General features: G+C 51.0%; 1 protein-coding gene across 4 annotated transcripts in view; it reads left to right on the top strand.

Annotated features, from left to right (window-relative positions):
* The window catches only part of NDRG3 (NDRG family member 3), a 62,619-nt gene extending 46,128 nt beyond the window's left edge, over nt 1-16,491 (top strand). For 2 of the 4 annotated variants that reach the window (XM_048321630.1, XM_048321631.1), the window contains exons 4-16: nt 4,038-4,143; nt 4,829-4,949; nt 5,441-5,503; nt 5,827-5,887; nt 7,521-7,607; nt 8,140-8,196; nt 9,363-9,466; nt 9,854-9,919; nt 10,383-10,434; nt 11,758-11,805; nt 12,430-12,607; nt 14,404-14,442; nt 14,944-16,491. In XM_048321630.1, coding sequence (XP_048177587.1) covers nt 4,038-4,143; nt 4,829-4,949; nt 5,441-5,503; nt 5,827-5,887; nt 7,521-7,607; nt 8,140-8,196; nt 9,363-9,466; nt 9,854-9,919; nt 10,383-10,434; nt 11,758-11,805; nt 12,430-12,607; nt 14,404-14,442; nt 14,944-15,122 — 1,161 coding nt within the window. In that variant the 3' untranslated portion in view covers nt 15,123-16,491. The remainder of the gene's footprint in view (nt 1-4,037; nt 4,144-4,828; nt 4,950-5,440; nt 5,504-5,826; nt 5,888-7,520; nt 7,608-8,139; nt 8,197-9,362; nt 9,467-9,853; nt 9,920-10,382; nt 10,435-11,757; nt 11,806-12,429; nt 12,608-14,403; nt 14,443-14,943) is intronic. The other 2 variants (XM_048321632.1, XM_048321633.1) reach the window with 2 other exon arrangements.
* The last annotated feature ends 3,407 nt before the right edge of the window (nt 16,492-19,898 follow it).

The raw sequence follows: 19,898 nt of genomic DNA, 5'->3' as shown, positions 1-19,898 counted from the left end.
CATCTAAAGCATAATACCTAAGCTCTGGTTTAAGCCTCTGTCTCATGCTGTCTTGTGGCTTTGACGGGAGAGAGCTGTTGTGGAGACACAGGTAATGGGCAGCCATGTGTGCTCTAATTGTGTGTCATCTGTAAATGATTTTGTCCTTTGCAATCAGAGATTGAGGTAAAAGCCCTAAAACTCCAGGGCAAAGTTTCAGAGAAAATGAAGTTCACTGGAAAAACTGACATGGAATTACCTGTAGGGAAGCTGGGGGTAAAACTCAGTCTTACTTCTCCAGATCATCTTGAAAAAGAGATCAGCATGATCAGCTGATATGCAGCTAAAAAAGTGAAGGTAGAAGCCCTTATCTAGTTGAAGTGGCTGCTGCTCCCTTGGTAGAAAGAAGAAAGCCTTGGAAAAAGGCTTTTAAAAGTAATACACTTTATTCAGAGTAGAGAAGGGTAGCTGCTTCCCACGAGGAGGATTTCCACCTTGCTAGGGAACTAGCAGGAGAAATACAAAGTAACCTTAAACTCTCCCAGACTGAGGCATTGACACTGTACAGGGCAGAGTAAGAAGTTTGCAGATTTAGCATCTTACAAGTGCTGCTTGCTGAGATTTGTTAAAGATGGGATTTCTTATGTTGCTGCCATGTTCAGTGTTGTGCTGGTTTGAAGGACAGGTGTCTGCCAAGGAAGGCAGGAGCCTCCCTTGGAATGGAAAATGTGACCCCCTTCCCTCCAAATTATGATCACTTTGAAATGAAGGGGCTTTCAGGCAGAGCTACGGGAGAAGGAGTAGCAGCTCTTTGCTGGTGTGTGTGTGGGTGCCAAGGCACACAAACAGCAGCGCCGGCAGCACCAACGAGCAGCAGCAGAGCCCAGGGCCGGCCTCTCCCGGCCGCAGGCCCTTTCCCCTCGGTGCAGCTCCGCTCGCGGCCGCCAGGGGCGCTGGTGGCTCCCGGCCGGGCAGGGCGGCTGCGGGGATTCCCCCGCGCCTGCAGGGGGCGCTGTGGCGCCAGCTCGGCCGCCTCTGCACGCGGTGATGGCGGCCGGGCCGGCGGGAGGGATGGAAAAGGGGCTTCCTTGGCAAAGCCCCAGGGGCAGCCGGGCCCCTCGGGTGCCGCTCGGGAGCCGGAATGGAGCGCAGCAGGAACCTCGGAGCGGCGGCTGCCGCAGCGGAGCCGGGCGCACCCGGGTGGCAGACAAAGTGTAGCAGAAAATTCCACAGCCGTAGCAGGAGCCGCGGGGTGTCCCGGCGGGCACGGGGGGTCGGGTTAACGTGCACTGAAAGAGCCGGAGCAGCGGCAGAAAGCAGCGGGGCCCGGCAGCGGCAGCAGCCGGGAGCTGCTCCCTCCGGGAACGGGGTCGGGGTCCCGGGTTTTTCCCCTGAGGCACCCGAGTAGATGGTGAGGGTCCTTTCCAGTCAGATCGGGTGTTAATAAGGTCCCAGTTCACCGGCTGCAGCAACTCGACCGTTCCCCTCCAATCCCGAGAGAGAGCCAGGAGCTGAGCCCAGCCCTCACCCCCCAGCCAAAACTCTCGAGGTCTCTCTGCCCTTCCCAAGAGAAAAGCTCCCGGCTAAGAAGCTGCAGCCAGCTGCACCCCTTCGTCCCATCTTGGCCACTTCTTTTGTCTTTTAAGTACTGGTTGTTATCATTTCTTAGGCAACAGATGGGAGAAAATTCCCTGAAAGAAAAAAAAAAAAATCCTAACCTCCAACAAGTGTACATTCCCTGTATTTGAATCACTAATACGACTGAAGGAGTAGCAGGGTAGTCCCCTTTCCCCCAAAGTGCAGTTTATAGAGTGTGCAAAGTCAAAGTAACCAGGAGAGCAAGAACTGATTATTAGCTCAAGGAAACTTTTCCTTCCCCACTTGAGAGCTGAGATCCAAGCTCGGCGTTGGAAAACAGAAATGCAGGGTGCTGCAGTTTGAAACACATTGAGATGCTTGGACAGAGGCTCTGAAGGGAAGTGGGTGTGTCTGTTTCTAGTACCTCGTCCTGTAGCTTACCTAGTAAAAAGCATGTGTGGCCTTAGCAGTAAGATCAGATGTAATTACAGAAAAGACTGTATGCAGACATATTTCAATATCATCAGCTCTTTTGTTGCTTTCTGTGCTTTTCTTATTGTTGCCTCAGTTTAGTGGTTTTGCTTCTCTTTGATAGCTGACCTTTTGCTGCTGCCTATAGACACCACCCTCGTCCCCTGCAGGTGTATCTTCATGAGCTGTGAGTCAGTTTAATTGATCTTGTGCTCAGGGCAAGGTTATTCCTTCTGCCACCCCATGCACTCCCCTTGGGCTCTGAGCCAGAACCAGCATTTGCCAGACCTCTCTGTGAGCTTCTTAACTCACTGACCTGGCGGAAGTCTAACAAAGTAAGATTAATTTAAAAACAAAACAAAAAAAAAGGCAGCTGGATAGTTTCCTGCCAGCTCAATGAGTTCAAGCTGCTTATGGAAGAGCCTAGCAAGTGCCAGAGCTGGCAGAGAGTCTTGCTCATAGTGGCAGCCTTTAGTCCAGCCCTCTGAGGTGTAGGGGAAGTGGGGGTTGCAGGCTCCAGCCACTTTGGCACTCGCTGCACTCTCCACTTTCTTCACTGTGTTTCACCATTCCAGCCACCTGCACTGCCAGTCACCACTCTTGGCCTTCTCTGAAAGTGGCCACTTTAGTTAAAGGACTCTTTAACACCTGCAGGCTTGGAGAGCACTGAACTGGAGTTCAGTGCTGTGGCTGCACGGCACATCCTTCAGGAGTACAGGACAGAGCTGTGCCCAGCTTAGCAGAGCAGCCTTGAGAGAGCTGAGTCACGGGCAAGGGGCAGAGCCTGCAGGTTTTCTGGAGGCTGAGGAAGCAGAGACTACACCCTGGGCTGCCTTGTGCAGCCTTGCTGTGAGGGCAGGAATTCCTGCCACGTGGACACACGCTCAGCGCACACAGACAAGTCCTTTCCTACCCCCACAGTCCCTTCCTAAGGAAGACAGGTGAGCCTCAGGTGAGGTCACTTGCAGACAGGTCTCTGCTGCTTTGTAGGTAAGTACTCCAGCTTCTGCACATGCGCAACCCAACAGCTGCATGCAGGCAAACCCAGCCCCATTTGGAGGACAAGGACAGCCAGGGGTGTCTTGTCATCCTTCAAAGGCAAGCTCAAGAAGGTTTCAGGCTACCACAGGTGATTTGGCTGGGGCAGCGTCCTCCTGTTGCCACACTCCTGGGGCAAGGGGAGAGAGAGGCTTTGGAGTCCTCAAAAAGAAGCACAGCTGGGGGAAGGAGGGTCTTGCACTGCAAGAACTAAATCAGTCTGCCCCACAATCAGCCCTCAGAGTACCCAGAAAGTGGGGGTGAGGTGGATTTCTGGTGTGCTGCAAACCAGGTAGTCTCACCAGTCCTGTATTTGGTTTAATGACTTTCAGGTCATTCGAAATTAATTTCATATACTTTGTGTAAACTAGTAAAACATATTCTTGAGGTCATAATGTCCTGTCTTCAAGCTGAACCATGAAGCTTTTTCCTAAGCAGGTACTTTCTTAATATCAAGAAAATAATTGGTGCTTTTTACAGTTTCTGTAAGTGGATGTCTCTCCATTGACTGGTGTAGATGAGAGAAGGGACCTACAGGTGATGTTGTATACCCAGCTTTCCTGACATCTCCACAGCTTTTCCAAAGTCCATAGTTATCCCAGACATCTTGATCATGGGAAGATGCAGCCCCAGGCCATTTGCACATCTGTACAAAAGCAAGCTGCTTTGGGCAGTGGTTGGACACAGAGGTTGAATACAGAGATTGGATCCACACAGGGCTGTCGATTGGCCAGGTTGGATGGGTCTTGGAGCAACCTGATCTAGTGAAAAGTATCCCTGCTCATGGCCAGGGGCTGGAATGAGACGGTGTTTAAGGTCCCTTCCAACCCAAACTGTTCAGTGATTTCAAGAGCTGTACTGTGAGTAGGAGAGCTGTGTTAAAGTGGGAATGAGGCCCTTGCTGCTGGCCCTCAGGGTTCCCTGTGCAGGCAGCACATGTAACACTGGGGCTCCTTCTTCTCTCTCTGCAGGAACATGACATTGAGACAGCTTTCGGAGTGGTTCATGTCACCATGCGGGGCACGCCCAAGGGGAACAGACCTGTCATCCTCACATACCATGACATTGGCCTCAACCGTAAGCCCTTGCATTCCCAGGACCCTGAAAAAGTGATTGTTTGTGGTATTTGCTTTTGAGCGTGGGGAGTAGCAGGCCTGGCATGGAGCTGAGATTAGGTCATTCCAGGGTGAAAAGATAAAGGTCTGCGGGAGAGAGAGCACGTGGCGTGCCCCTGTCCATTCCAAGAGCCCTTGAAAGGTAGGGCCAAGGTGGAAAGGCGGAAATAGGTCCACCCAACACACTGTAGTGCTCTAGCTGACTTGCTACACTGTGTGATAGGGTATCCATTCCCTGGGTGCTGGGCAGGTGAACTAGTTCCTTCTACATGGCTGCAGCAGGAGCGTAATGATCTGGTGGGCTCAGCTGATCTTTTGACATGTCTTCCCACCCAACATGTACTGTTACGTTCACACAGGTGCTCCTCTGTGAGTGCTTTGAGTACCCAGGTGCTGCAGGCCCTGCTTTCTGGGACATTGCAGGCTGGACTCTTGTTTGTGTGCCTGCCCTCCAGTCATGGCAGTTCCATTGCTGGGACTCACTGCTGTATTGCAGTTTTGAGGCACAGCACATACACCATCCAGCACCCACTGCTCTGTGGGCTCAGTGGGGACTTGAGTTCCTGCAGGTGTGTGCCGTGGTGTTTGGAGGGTGGCTTGCAATAAAACTTAAGTAAATGTCTAATTTCTTTATGTTGTTGTTGCAGACAAATCCTGTTTTAATGCATTCTTTAACTTTGAAGACATGCAAGAGATCACCCAGCACTTTGCTGTGTGCCATGTGGATGCGCCAGGCCAGCAGGAAGGAGCTCCCCCATTCCCATCTGGGTAAGAGGTCTGCAGAGACCCATGTTGTTCAGTCTGGACTGAGGTAGTACCCAGTTTAAGCCAGCTGAGACTGCCAGGCTGAGTGTAGCGGTAAGCAGCTGTCAGCAGCAGAGGAAATGGCAAGATGAGGAGGCTTCCCAACAGGCATTCATGGAACTCTCCAATTACTAAGACATGGGTAAAGCCCTCACTAGTGCTGAGTCTGGTACCAGCTTTCTGACTTGAACATGAGCCCAGCACACTGCAGTTGAGCTGGTATTTCATTTGTCCATCCTGCCACAGAAGTCTGACTGCCCAAAAGACCCCAGCTGTGTGTTAGTCTTGCTCTGAGGGATGGGATCCACACAGTCAGCTGAAACATACAGTATTGTTGCACATTAATAACCTGTGCACATGTCTGTCAGATGTTCCTTGTCCCTCCTCCTACCTTGAGTGGAACTGGAAGGTAACCTCTGTCAAGCTGCATTTGGAGGTCCTCTCTTGCTTTTCAGGTACCAGTATCCCAGTATGGATGAACTGGCTGAAATGTTACCTGCTGTTCTGACACACCTGAAGTAAGTCTCTGAAAGGAAATGGGGTGAGCCAGCTGGATACCGCTATTCCAGCACCTACCTCTGTCTCTGCGTGCTGTGTCTGATATGCTCACTGAGGTGTCCCAAGAGGCACAAGCATCTCCCAGTCAGTGTGATCCTGTCTAGCTTTGTGCTAGGAACACTGTCTGCTACATGAGCAATTTATGGCTGCTGCATCATTGCTGCATTATTTCAAAAACAAACCATAAGTGCACATCTGGATGCAGAGGGGAAAGGCTTTGCCTCTAGGGATGCTTCAGCTGAGCTAAGTTAGTCTTGCTGACTGTGAAATGCCTGTATTTCAGCCTGAAAAGCTTCATTGGGATTGGCCTGGGAGCTGGTGCTTACGTCCTCAGCAGGTGTGCAGTAAGTATCTCTTCACTGCTGGTGACTCACGTGGGCTGTGGTCTGATCAGCTGTTGCTGATCAGACTGATGGTGTGGGGCACAGGCAAAGTAGCAGTCAGTAATTACGGCAGGGCTGCAGGGAGTCACGGGAGAGCTACCTCCGTCCAGATGGTTATGTTGTAGCAGTCAGGGTTACTCTGAAGCTGTGCCAGGCGTGGAAAGCTTGTAATGTGATGCCTTTGAGTCAGCAGAGCCCATCCTGAGTGCTAGGAATAGCCAGTCTTGAGTCTTCACAGAGACTGGCTGCATTACTGTGTGCTGTGTGCAGTGTTTGTAGCACCAAAGAATTGATGTGGTGATGTACTGCAAACTGGTGTTGATGAGGAATGTGCTTTGTCACTAGAAGGAAGCGGATTTTGCTCCACCCTTACACAAGAGAGCTGCCTCTATTTTGGTACCTGGTTATACATTTCTCTCAAGTGTAGTGTTCATGTGAAATCAGCGGGCATTGTTTAGCAGCCCAGGAATTTGCCTGAGTGTTTCAGAAATAGTGTTAAAAAAAGCCCCATACATGTGACATTTTCAGTAAAATTTGCTTCAGGTTGATGAGTGCAGAGAGTTGCCAGTTGTTCAGAGCGCTATCATTTCTTCAGGCCACTGTGCTGGGCAGCTGCCCCTCCTACACAAAGTTCTCTGTTTCCCATTCTCTACAGTCAGGATTGAGCCAGGGCAGTGTGAGGCACTGGTGTTTCACTGTTCCTTGCCTTCTGTATCTTGGGTAGTTTTCAGCCTTGCTAAAGAGGAGTTTGTGCAAATCAGCCTTAGTCCTCAGCAAAGTGCCACAGGGCCCTTGCCATGCTCCCTGGGCTGCGGGCAGTTTCCTGCTGAGGACAGAGGTGTTTCCTTCTGCTTCACATCAGTGCAGTAGAGCAGGAGAGCTACCATAGAACTTCAGCCTTGGAGCGAGCCCAGAACTCAGAGGCTAGTTGCCTCTGATTTCTGAGTTTATGTTTGCAAGCAGTTCTCATAAGTGCTTCCTACCTGTGCTGCCCAGGTACAGCCCGAGGTACACTGCAGGGTTTTGAGTTGCTGGATGAAGCAGGGGAAGGGGTGTCTGCAGGCAGGGAGGCAGCAGGGGTGCTGTCTGGGCAGTGGGTATCCCTGTAGCTCAAGTTTTCCATGCTGCAGGGGTTTGGGGGCCTCAGCACTAACTCCGCTGCCATTTGCCTCATCTCCACTGAGAGACTGCCTCTTCCTTGAGGAGAAGGAGGTGCTCTCTAGGCACAGGAGCCTTTCCAGGTTCCTCACAGAGGTGCTGGATTGGAGCAGAGAAGGTTGCTGCTCCCAGCCCTGTAACACACAGGGCCTGAGCAGGACCCGCATCTGTGCCAGGTGCACAGGTCACCAGAAGGCACTGCTGAGCCTGTAGGTCCTATGGAACAATCAGTCCCTCAGTGCCACAAGTGAATCGAGTCTGGTCTTGCTGGGAGCCACTGGCTGCCAGCTGTTACCCTGGCACAGAGGAGCTCCCTACTTTGCATTTTACTTTGTCTTGCACCTTTTGCAAGAAATTTTCCAGCTGCTGCACCAGCTGTTGACCACTGTGTGGGCTGAATCATCCTTCTGATTGTGCCTCTGCTCTCTCCCCACAGCTCAGCCACCCTGACCTGGTGGAGGGACTTGTTCTTATTAATGTTGATCCGTGTGCAAAGGGATGGATTGACTGGGCAGCATCGAAGGTGAGATTCTGCTTCCCCACACATCTGCTCTCCACAGCACCTAATGAACAGTGTAGAGTAAAAAAAAGGACATAATACAGGAATTTTTCCATTTCTGGTGAAAAATGCACGATTTATTTTCTGTCCCTGCTGCATTCTTGGTCTGGGTATAGTATGGCCTTTGCCTTAGGGGCAGGGGTGGATGTGATCATGTGAACAAGGAATGCAGGTAAACTGATTGGAGCACTCAGCTTTCCTCTGATTTAGTACTCCTGCTTGCAGGCTTCATTTGATTGATATTGATATCTCTTAATTATTTTTGTATTCTGGTCCCTTGAAGTTATTCAAGGTTTCAAGTTTTTTGGAGAGCTGTGTTGTGTGTACAGTTTCTTTGAAGCTTTACGTGTCCATCCCAAGCTTCAGGCATTTGCTTCTTATGTAATTTGAATGGTTTCTTCATTGTTTTCTTGACTCTGAGTAGCTGTTTTGCAATGTGTGATGAAACTGCATTTTCCATTTACTCTCCTCCTCATTCATGGTCACTCTTTTTCAGTTTTCAGGCTGGACAACCAACATTGTGGATATTGTCTTGGCGCATCATTTTGGCCATGTAAGTACCCAGCAGATGTTAATGTTGCCTGTGCAACTGTACATGGAGCTATAACTTCTGCATGTGTCTGCTCCCAAATAGTTCTGGTCCATCAGATAAGGCCACAGGTAGTACCATTTTCTCTGTGTGTCAAGCTCACATCGGAGTTGGCATGCTGGGGGGCACACACATCCTCACTCTTGCCCTAACTGTCTCCAGGCCATGCACTGGTGGTGGAACTCCTTTGTGGTGCCCAGGACGCTATCCACAGAAACAAATGGCAGCCAGTTCTCTGTAGCCAGCATGGAAGCCTTTGGACTGTGGGTAGAGCACAGGTCAGCTGGGAGCTGACAGTGGGATCTTGTATCTGTCCAGATGTTGAACTGCTGCATTCTGCTCTTCCTCTTACCCTTCAGTTTCAGCAGAGGCAAACCAGCCCCTCCTGAAAACTTTGGATACAGCAATGCCTTCTCTTTGGGATTAGCTGTCTCTCAACCAGCAAGCTTACTGGGCAGTGACAGGGATAGTGTGTTTGCACACTTTATATGCTACACAGCAGATCAGTCCGTGACCTGAAGTCCTCTTGCAACAACACATCAGCACTGGAAGGAGAGCTTCCTTCTCCAGCACTGCTTCCTCCTGCACACATCCTGTTCCCTTCCCACTGTCAAGCCCCTTCATTGTATGTAGTGCTTCCTTGCATTCCCTGCTCTCTCTGGCTCTCTAAGAATGAAGTTTCTTCTTAGAACTGGGTGCTGGGATTGAACTTCCCTTTGATCACAGTCTTTCAGCTTACCTATCAGCCTACCTTACAGCTTTGCTTCTTAAACATTAAGCATACGTGGAAGACCTGCCTAACGCAGAGTGATTTGTATCTGTGTAAGCATTACTGAGGCTTGGGAGTTAACTTATCCCATCTCAGGATACCTGTACTCTTGCTGCAGCTTGTGCATTGCCAGTTGTAAAAGTGTAGTCACATTACCAAAGCGTGGCATGTACCAGCACATCACATAAACACCTCATGTCTCCAGGATCCTGATGCAGTCTGGAGTCGCTGCCCTGTGGTGTCACTGCTCAGGGAATGACATGTATGGACACACTTTAATGCTTTGGTATTTTTATGACTATTGCTTCTTTGCTTGTCAAAAGTATGTTTCCTGTCTTTCAATTTTTCTGCTTTTGTACAGGAGGAACTGCAGGCAAATCTAGATTTGATCCAAACATACAGGCTTCATATTGCGCAGGACATTAACCAAGATAACCTTCAGCTGTTCCTCACCTCATACAACAGGTATAGGATAACTTTTTGCCTAACAGACAGCTCCTACAGCTTCCCTGCTCAGTAGATTTGCTGCCATATGTATTATCCTATTGGGTATTGTATCAGGGGAAGCTTTGTCCTAAGCCTAGTCTTCAGCTGTTTCCTGAGCCAAGCCTAGCCCTTGTGTCTGCCCCCAGACCCTGTCACACCTCAGTAGATCATCTCTGGGCACACAGCAATGCCATGAGAGGATGGATCCTGTTTTCTGGGAATGACTACTGGGGCTCCTGCTCAGGGCATGACACACAGAGTTGCCTGGGTGGTGGAGCCAGCACTGATGGTTGGATTTTGTGTGCCCCTTTGATATCCAGTTTCCTTTGCAAATTTAGTGGAGCATTGTTCTGTTTTGTCTTTCAGTCGTAAAGACCTGGAAATTGAGAGACCAGTTGTTGGTGTCAATGAAACGATTGCAAAAACACTCAAGTAAGTTGTCTGAATCAGCCTATCTCAGTTGCTGACTGTGCAGTCTCTTCAGCAGAAAAGATGCTGTTGCTTCTCAGCAAGAGCTGCACCAAGCCCAAGTGCTGGGAAGATTGTCCAAGACAGTCCCAGGCTGTGGTGCAGGACTGTCAGCTGCAATGGGGCAGAGGTGTCTGGAAGTCCTCTCATTAAGAACACATTGAGATTCTCCAGAAGGCAGTGTCAGAGGCTCATGTTTGCAACAACCGTGGTGGTTGATATGCATGGAGGGGATAGTCTGGGTGCGTCTGCAGGCCCTGGAGAATGTTTTGGTACAACAAAATGCCGAGGTGTGATGGCAGGCAGGGATTTTGCCAAGCCTATTTTTTGTTAACCTTTCATGAGGGTGTTGGTTCACAGAGCTCAACCTTCTTAGAAATCCCTTGGATGCACTTTGAGTAACACCTCTGTTTTGGTTTTTGAGCAGGTGCCCTGCCTTGCTTGTTGTTGGTGACAACTCACCTGCTGTGGAAGCAGTGGTATGTATCCATGAGCTCTTTGCTCTTGTGACATTAGCCCCACAAGTCACTTCGCAACCCTGCAGTGCTTTCACCTTGCCCAGAATTAGTTACAGACAATGGCTCTTTATCCCAAACTCTCTTCCAGTCCCCCAGCTACTCGTGGGAGAGCCAAGGCTCAGGGGGCCTGAGTGGCCCTCAGGGCAACTCCAAGGTGAGGATGGCAGAATCTGAATGAGCACCCTGCTCATTCACTCTGCTCATCAAACAGGTGATGCAGAGGACCCTGTTCAGGATCGTGCATCCTTCCCCAAGCTGCCTGCAGTTTGGTTCAAGTCTTGAATTGCTGTTGTTTTGCTGTTACACTGAGGCTACCTGGGGATTAAAAATAACTGAGTGTGACTCCAGTTCTTGGGGTGGGGAGCCATGTAGAGCTCTCTTAGAGCACTGCGTCATCAGGAAGGCAGCACGTAGGAGCTGTTGTCCTCTGCAGACACCCATAACCCACTTCCCTCCCAGCACAGCTGTAAACAGGGCACGGTACAGGGTAGTGTGTTTGTGGTGGATGTTGCTCCTCCCTGTCAGCCAGGGATTGTGGGGAGACCAGGGGGTTGTCAACAAAAGCAGCTGTCTAAAACTGTGGAAGAGTGTAGGAGTCTCCTAAAGCAGTAACTTGAACCTAGGAGCCATATATGGAGAGCATTTTATGGCCGTGGGCTGTTCCCTTGGTCTGTTTGATCTGGAAGTCTGAAATTAAGTCTGCAAGTCTTGACTTTTCTAGGATAATGTCCTTGATTCCCATTGCTTACTGGCCACAGCACAGTATGGGATAGGGTCTTCTGCATCTTAGTGTGCCTGTCTGGCTGCCTAGGTTCCCAGCCCTCCCCTAACCTCCCCTGCTGAGGTTGCTTTTCCTAGGGCCCCTGCCTATTCCCTTTTTGCAGCAGCCTTACAGAGAAGAGGTGGTGGTGGCCCCCTTGTCTGGCCAGGGGACTGAGTGATGTCCCTCATGCTGCACAGAAATCTCCTTCCCTCCCAGTCTTGCTGTCAGAGCGCAGAAGGTGCTCCAGGGTTTCATAGTGCATCCCAAAACTAGGGGATGATTTCACTTGAAGTCATGACCTGTCATCACAAGGTCCCTTGGATGGAACGCCTGCCATTCCTCCCTGGATCTTTTATTCATTGTTCACTTCCTACATGATCTCTGCTTTCTTGCTCAGTCCTTCCTGGCTCCAGAGAAAGTGGCTGAAGACAGCCACTGCTTCTGGTGCAGCTACCCCACATTTTACATCTGACTCTTCAAGTTTTCTGTGTGACACCATGTCCTTCTCTCCTTTTTTCTAGGTTGAATGCAATTCACGTCTTGACCCAACCAAAACTACCCTTCTGAAGGCAAGTGCCACTCTAGAATCATTCTGGCCAGCACAAAGACACTATTTTTGCTCATCTCGTTAGATTTTTGCCTTCCATACATTTGGCTTTAAGAAGTTTGTGGACAGTCTTTCAGGGCTGTGCTCTCTCCTCCATGGAGCCAGGGCTGAGAGGGAAGAGTTTGTCAGGGTCCCCAAATCCCTGCTTTATGGCCACCTTCAACTGGTAGGGAAGACCCCTGAGATTAGAGATGCCCTCCACCCTGCTCTCTGCAGCAGCAGCATCCTTTTTCCTAGCTTTGTACCAGTCCTGCCCACCCTCACCTGTGGCCCTGCAGTGTGCCAGACAGCAGCTGGATGGAAATGCAAAGTGACAGGTTTGGCTGGGGGAGAGGTGGCAGTGGAAGGTGCTGGGCTTCTGGAGTGTGGCCTGAGATCACCTGGTGACATGGCCTCCAAAGTGCAGGGTTCCCTCAGCAGCAGGTCCCTGAAGGTGTGCCAGCTGGCCTTGCTCTGGCTGTAGAGGTGAGATGGTGGAAATTGCAGTGTGGTGCTCTCAGCCAGGGTGGGTGGGTGGTGCTGGTGTGGTTTGGGGTTGTCCTGGGCAGGAAGGACAGCTCACCCTGCCTTTTGTTTCCTGTTGCAGATGGCTGACTGTGGGGGCTTGCCCCAGGTGGTTCAGGTGAGACAAACCTTGGCTCTCCCATGGCATTTGGGTGGTACAGAGCCCTTTGTTCTGCTTGCACTAAAGCCGCCCTCTCTGTTTCCACAGCCTGGCAAGCTGACTGAAGCCTTCAAGTACTTTGTACAGGGAATGGGCTACAGTAAGTGGCAAACGTAACTTTGTGGTTTGGAGCAGGGTTGTCATGAAGGGAACTCAAGCTTTCTGGTCCATCTGGCATCTGTGTCCCTACTTCTGAGCTAGTGTGGTTGCCAGGAGATCCATCCATGCTGGAAAATCAACTAGTGTGCTGACAAGCTTTAGCAAACCAGTGTTGTTCCCTGACATGTGTTGGCGACTCCTTTCTGGTTGCTGGTGTTGGTAAAACCTTGTAAGTCTGTCTTTGTGCCAATCCAGAAAAATGTGTTCCCAAGAACAGCAGATCTGTGCATACCTTCTCCAAAGGGGAAGGAGGTAGCAGTGCAGCCCCACGACTGGTCCGGGTACATGAGAGCTCTTCCCTTTCTCCTCAGATGTTCCTGTTTCTCTCAGACTCGCCAGGGTTAAGCAATACTCCAGAACAAATCCCTCTAATGGCAGAACAGGTTACCGGGTGACTTCCGAGGCACCCAGGGAGCCCAGAGAGAGCTGTGCTTTGCACCAGTGCATGTCCTGCCCTATGGCTTCCTCCCCATGCTTGGAAGCAGAAGACATTGTCACCTGAGTGTGTCAGACTAACAGCTGCTCAGCTCCCTGCCCTTGGTGCTCCTGAGGGATGGGAGGAGAAGGGCTTCTTTACTTCTTTATCTCCAAGAAGGGCTTTACTGCTCATGAACATCAGGAGAAAGGCTTCTCAGTGCACTACAGCAACTCTCTCTTACCTGCTGGGGCCAGGAGTTCCCTTTTGTGGATGAGCCTTCAAAAGCTGGAGTTAGGGAAGGAGTTGGTTTGTGTGACTGGCTAACCACTCAGCATGGCCACTGTGGGAGCTGGAACACTTGCAGTGGTCTCCTCACAGCTTTGCCAGCTCATGGTCAGGACTTAGCAGAAGCTGTCCTTTTCCTCAGGGCTCTGCAGGTGACACAAACGTGTGGGACAGTCATGTTCTCCAACGCTGGCCAAAGGAGCCTGATCTTGCAGAGGAAGATGCTGTGTGAGGAGGGTCCCTCAGCCTTACTGAGAGCGTTTCAATGTTCATGTCTTTTGTGTTCCTGGTGTTAGTAAAGTCAGCAAGTGCTGTCATCAGAGCAAGAGCTTCAGCAGCACTTTGGGGGTCAGCTCTCATCAACAGGATGTGCAGCACTGGAGGACAGGCCAGTTTTCTCCTTCCAGAATTAGTAGCTGGTACCAGAACAGTTTTCCCAGCTTTGGTGGGCAAGACTGTGGAACACTGTGGAGCGTGGTCAGTTTTCTTGGGGAGAACAAGGTAGAAGCAAAACACAGCTGGGCACTGCTTAAAATACAGAAGCCAGTTCTCCAACAGCTGTTCCTGTGCCTGCTGTACATGAGCTGAAGCAGCTGGATGTACTTGTGCTGACACTGCAGGTGGAAGGTAACAGCCTTGCAGGAGACTTGTAGCAGGAGTCTGATGCTGTTATCCCAAAGACATGAATTTCTGTCCGGTATTTGGAGTTACACAGTATAACCCAGGGAAACAGTATCTCTATTGAGCAGGTGTGGAGTGTGCAGTGGGGAGTTAATGTCACCAGGTACAGTGTGATTTTCAGCTAAAGGCATTGATCTGGCCCCGATGGGTTTTTAGATGAGCTTGGCCTCTCCCTGAGATGCTCATTAGCAGCTGCTCTTACAAATTCTGGGAGCTTTCCATGCAGTGTATGAGCTGGGAACAGAAAGAAAGGTAGCTGGGGGTCCCAGGAGTAGTGCAGCCACTAGTCACACACCGCAACTAATTGGCTCTTTCCTGTATTCATCCCTTTCCTTGTCTCATGTTGTTTCCAGTCCCTTATGTGCAGCTCAGCCACCTAAGCACTGAGTCAGGTACCTCCAACCGTGCATCCACCTCGGCCCCAGTCTGTGTGCTGAGTGGAATTGTCCTCTGGGTGCTTTGCTCTGTCTCAGCATGTCCTGCTGTGGGTGGGCTGATTGTTGTACTGTGTGTGCTATGGGTTTCCACCTTTCATTTGTATTTTGTTGATTGTTGCATGACTTCAGCTCTGTGGTTTTCTAGAGTGATGAGACTGACTTTCAAAAGGTCACCCATGCCATAGCTGCCTTGGTTTGCACAGACACTGGCCGTGGCTGCACTTGCAGATGATCAGTTACACTGCTGGCATTTGCTCACCTTGGACCTTTTGAAATTGGGCCTTAAACATCTTGCTTTAGACATGCAAAGACTTAATTTTGGCAGTGAAGAGTGAATTTTCTTCCCAGGGGTACAGCTCTTTCTGTGCTTACCCAGTGACACATACCCGAGTGACTGTGGTCCTGGCTCCAGGAACTGCCTTCTTGTCTGAGTCTCACATTTGTTCTCTCTTGCAGTGCCAGCAGCCAGCATGACTCGGTTGATGCGCTCCCGTAGCCACTCCTCCTCCAGCGTGGGCTCTGGCGAGAGCAGCCGCAGCCGGTCTCATGCCAGCACCCATGGGGAAGGAAGTGTTGGAACCCCAGAAGGCATTGACCTCCAGGCTGCACCTCAAACTATGGAAGTATCCTGTTAGACAGGAGCCCCTTTTCTGGATTCAGACAGCTCCACTCAACCCCACTGAACCCACTCAGAATTTAGCATTTCATCTGACATGGCATTAACTGTTCCCTCTAACCTGTGCATGCCCATCTGAGCAGCCACTTCCTTGGTAGTCTGTACTTGACATTACTTTGATCCTTTCTGTATCCCCTTGGCATCAGAGTCTCTTTAAAACTCATTGACATTCCATGGTCTTAGTAAGTCCCATTACTGTACATGCTGATGCCGTCTCCTGTCTGTGCTGTGTATCAATCCAGATGACAGCCATTGTCTCCCTTCTTCATTTAAATATAATTTCTGTGGCTTTGTGAGGTTTAGAAATGCTTTCTAGTTGTGCTTCTGCTAAAGGACCCTTGTGGTGCAGTTGGTATGTCATTGGTGGGATGTGGGAAAGTAAGACCACGAGGATGTGGCACTCCAGGCACTGGAGCAGACAGTGCTCTGTGTGGAGCTGTGCCTGGGGCGTGGAACCCACTGGAAGGTCTGTGTGTTTCCAGGGCTGTTTCACATGCCAGGCAGCCTGAGGACAAATGGTCAGGAATACTGTCTTGATCTTACCTGTGTATATGTGTTAAGAAGGAGCAGAGTGATTTCTTACCTGAGCCTCCTGAAAAAGCAAAGCAATTAACCAGTAAACTACACTAACAAGGTGCACTATTAACCCAGTACAAGAGATTAAACTCCAGCAGCCCTGGCTCTAGACCACTTCTGCAACCCTCTGCTGGCCCGGCAGAAGGGCAGGATGCAATGACACATGGTCACTGTTCTGCCCTGGCACAGGTGAATCATTTGAACATTGAGCAGGTTGTGAAACGGGAAGCAGTGCCTCTTGCCAGGTGGAGATCGCAGAATCTGCTGCACTGCCAGCTGTGTCCCACTGCTGCTGCCCCAGGCAGGGTCTGCACAGGGTGCAGTTATGTGGGGGCAGGGAACACCAGTGATGTGACAACCAGCAATCACACATTCCTGTGAGTCAGGTCAGAAGGGTGAGCAGTGAACACCTATGTGCAGGTAGTAGTTACTGTCTTTGTGGAATTCACAATTCTGCTATGTTTTTACACCCGGCTGGGTCACCAAGGGTGGACAGCAGATGCCTGCTACGGGCCAGGGTCTGGTGTTAATGGGAGAAAAGGGATAAGTGGTCAGGCTACTGCAAATCTCAATTGATAAGCAAAACATCCTTTCCTCACTGCTGTGCAGCCCTGACCCAATGGGAGCCAGCTCCTCCCGGGGTCATGCTCATGTTCTGCGCCATTTCAGGTAGGGAATGGGACCGGGAGGCTCTGCCTGAGGGGGACTTTGTACCGGTTATTGAATAAAGCTGTAACTGAGTTTCATTGTTACTCTGTGTGCTCTTGGTGTTTCTCTTGGCACAACCTGCACCCCTGGGGGTTTGGCCGTCTGAGTGTGTCCTGCGGCAAGCAGCAAACTCGTCCCCGTGGCAGGGAGAGGACTGGGCACCTCTGCACCAGGATAATGTGGTTGGTGGCCCTGTGGCCCCTGGTAGAAGGCTGTCCAGGGACATTGGAGAGCTGGTCCCTGCCAAAATGCAACTAGAAATTTCCAGAATGGAAACAACAGGTTTGCTGCAACACAGGCAAGAACCACCTCCCTCCCAACAGCCAGCACTTGGAGCCATGAGCACTCCGAGCCACCTGCTGTCTCTGGAGCAGTGCTCTGCACTGGCATGTTGCACAAATATGACACAGAGCTCACTTGTGACAGGGCCACTGTCACAGCATGCGAGCACCAAGGGCAGTTCGGGCAGCAGGGGAATGTGTGTTGGCACATCCACCCCGCAGCCGGGCACAGGGAAGTGACGTGCAGCAGCCTGGCATGGAACACACCTGGTTCTTCACCTGCTGTTTTCCAGACCCAGTTTCTACTCCCACTGTCAGGTGTCACAGTTACCCTCTGTGTCTGGAGCGGGGTTACGGTGCTGGGCATGAGTTAGTCCCAGTCTCGCTGTCATGCTCCTGCAGCTGCATGCCTGGACTGTCTGAGACCTTGGGGGAGGTCATTGCAGAAATGAGACAAAGTATTCTCAAGCATTGCAAACTGGATGAAAGTTGAGACTGGGAAAAACTGGCCAGTTTTATCAATGAACAAACAGTGGCAGTAGAAAGGGATCAAATGAGCAAAACCAGAATTTAAATCTATAGGAGACAGGAGACCACCAAAGAAACCTGGCCCCTGGACACGGTGGGAAGTTCAGCACTTCTGGATGCAGGTGTGGATACAAAGCACCATGTGCAGGAGAGAAGCCAGTGTAGGTGCAGCACTGGGATCTAATATGATCTGCTGACTGCACCCAGGAATGGTCCTGCCTTCAGAAGTACAGCCCAAAAGAAAGGAAACACAGTATTTAAATGACAGTGAAATGAGTTAGAGGAAGTGATCCCACAGCAGGGATCAAGTGCTGTTCATGATGATGTGGAGAAGGAGAGCTCCAAGCTCCCAGACTGCTCCTGGACCAGGAGCCCAGGTTAGTATGGAAATTAGCAATTTGGAAGAGGAGTGATTTAGTGGAGAGTGCTGTTGTCATGGTGGCTCATAGGCTGAAGCAAGGCAAGATCTGTAGTGATGGTTGGAAGGATTTAATTGTCCTTAAAATAACTGGGAAAAGTAGACTTGTTTTTACATAAGCAAATGTTTTTCCTGTTAAAAAGGCAAAAAAATCAAAGGCAAATACAAGGTGAAAAATCAGTTTAGTAAAGGGACAAAGTGTTTCGTTGGGTGCCATGAACTACACCCACCAAATCCAGGCACAGAGCTTGAGCTTGGGACAGCCTTGCCTGAGCTTGGATCCTGATCCCTGCTGACTGTTGGAGTGTGAGCAGGGCAAAAATGTGCATTCCCATCCCTCGAGGGGCAGCCCAGAGGTTGGAGTAAGACCTTGCAAATTGGTGGAGTTTCCTTGACCTCTTCCTGCTCTTGGGAACTGGGATGCCCAGTGGAAGGGGCAGGCAAATGGAGCCAGCATTTTCCTATGCTCACCCTTAGGACTGAATTCCCAATTGCCCAAAACCTTGGGACAAGTTCATTCAGTGGCGTGTCTAGCCCAAGATCCCAAATTTGTGTATCAGTGGCTCCTTCAGCAGCACAGGGTGAGCCTGGCTTAGCTCAGCTCCAGGTCACTGATGGAAAAATACAACTCGCAGCCACAGGCTGAGGTTTCTGCATGGGGGCTGCAGGGCCTCAAGTGCTGATGGGGGTGGGGGGGTTCTGCAGAACCCAGAAATCCATGGACCAAGTGTTTGGCTACCCCCAGCCCTGGGGCCGAGCTGCAGCCAGCCCCTGCCCCCTCACACCTGGACATGTTCCTTTGCAAAAGGGATGGTGTCAAACTCTTCTTGGTGCCAGAAAATGCTGGGAGGAGCAACAGCCAAAGATTGGGAATTGGGAGGCTCAGAATTGATGCTGGGATTTTTCCTTGTTTTGAAGGCAGAAGGATGGGGGGGTTGTGGGATGAGCAGTGGGGAGGGATGTCCATCCTGGAGGTGTTCAAGGTAGAGCCACAGCAAAGCTGTGTCAGTCACACACTGAGGAGGACACAGGACTGGGGCCATCAGGGGCTCTTGCCTCCCACAGCAATCGTTTGGTCTCAACTCCTGAAACACCAGGTGGCTGGGCCTCACTTTGCCTGGAACCTTGGTCCTCCCCACCAGATCAAGGTGCACAAGCTGGTGCATTTCTGCTGCCCCAGGTGTGCCCAGGCTGGGGGGAAGAGAGGGCTCCTGGGTCCCTCCTGTGGCCTGAGACACCTGTAATGTGTTTGTAGGCCATGTACTATGCTTTTGCACCCCACATCCCCAAGAACCACAATGGGGCTGCACCACCACTTCCAAGAGCAAATGAATCTTCTCCCAAACATTATCAACCCTTTGCAAAACAGCTCTGCTGATCTCAGGGCAGGCTCAAGGGGGTCCTGACCCCCAACAGTGTCATAAGGCCCAAAAGCCCTGTTGAACCTGAGTGCATTTCACATTGCCAAGGTGGTTACAATTGACCAGAAACTTTCATGTTTCAGCACAGACAGAACAGGATGTGCAGCTGCAGCAGCAGCAGGGCTGCGGCAGGAGGCTGCAAGAATCTGTTCACATGGCGGGGGCACAGAAGGAAACAGTGGGGGGACACAGAGTGTTGCTCAGCTGGGCCATGAGTTCAGGAGCTGCTGAGAGCAAATCCCAAGGACGTTCCTCAGGGCTGGATTGCAGGGAGGGGATGCATGTGTGGATCAGAGGGTTCTGACCTCAGGCAGGAGGAGGGGGGCTGGTGGATGGTGCTGGCTGGGACAAGCAGTGTTTGCTTTGAAAGGTGAATGATACACACACACAGTTTGGGCAATGAATGGTCCCACACCAGCAGCAGCTGCTGAGGATGGAGATGGGACAGAGCTGGGGCTGCACCCACTCATAACCCAACCGAGACCAGGCACAGACAGGCTGGGCAGAGCTGGTGTGGGGCAGAGCTGGTGTGGTGTTGGGTGCGGGGCTGTGCTGGTATGGGGCAGTGCTGGGTGCAGCACTGTGTTGGGCAGGTCCATGAGCATCGCACCTCCCCACCCCTGCCCATCACATCCAGCACCATGCTGAGGGCCCTGGTGCTTCTACAACTGAGGAGGCACCCTGGTACACTCCCCCTTCACTGAGACCACCCTGGGGATGGCTCCTTTCCAGCCTCAACTTATGAGTCCTGTCATCATCCCTGCTCCCACTCATACGTGTGACCCATCCGTCCCACTTGCCCA

The sequence above is a fragment of the Corvus hawaiiensis genome, chromosome 17, assembly GCF_020740725.1.
Source record: "Corvus hawaiiensis isolate bCorHaw1 chromosome 17, bCorHaw1.pri.cur, whole genome shotgun sequence".
Lineage (NCBI taxonomy): Eukaryota > Metazoa > Chordata > Aves > Passeriformes > Corvidae > Corvus > Corvus hawaiiensis.
Note: the sequence above shows the minus strand (reverse complement) of the source record. Positions and strands in the feature narration are given on the sequence as shown.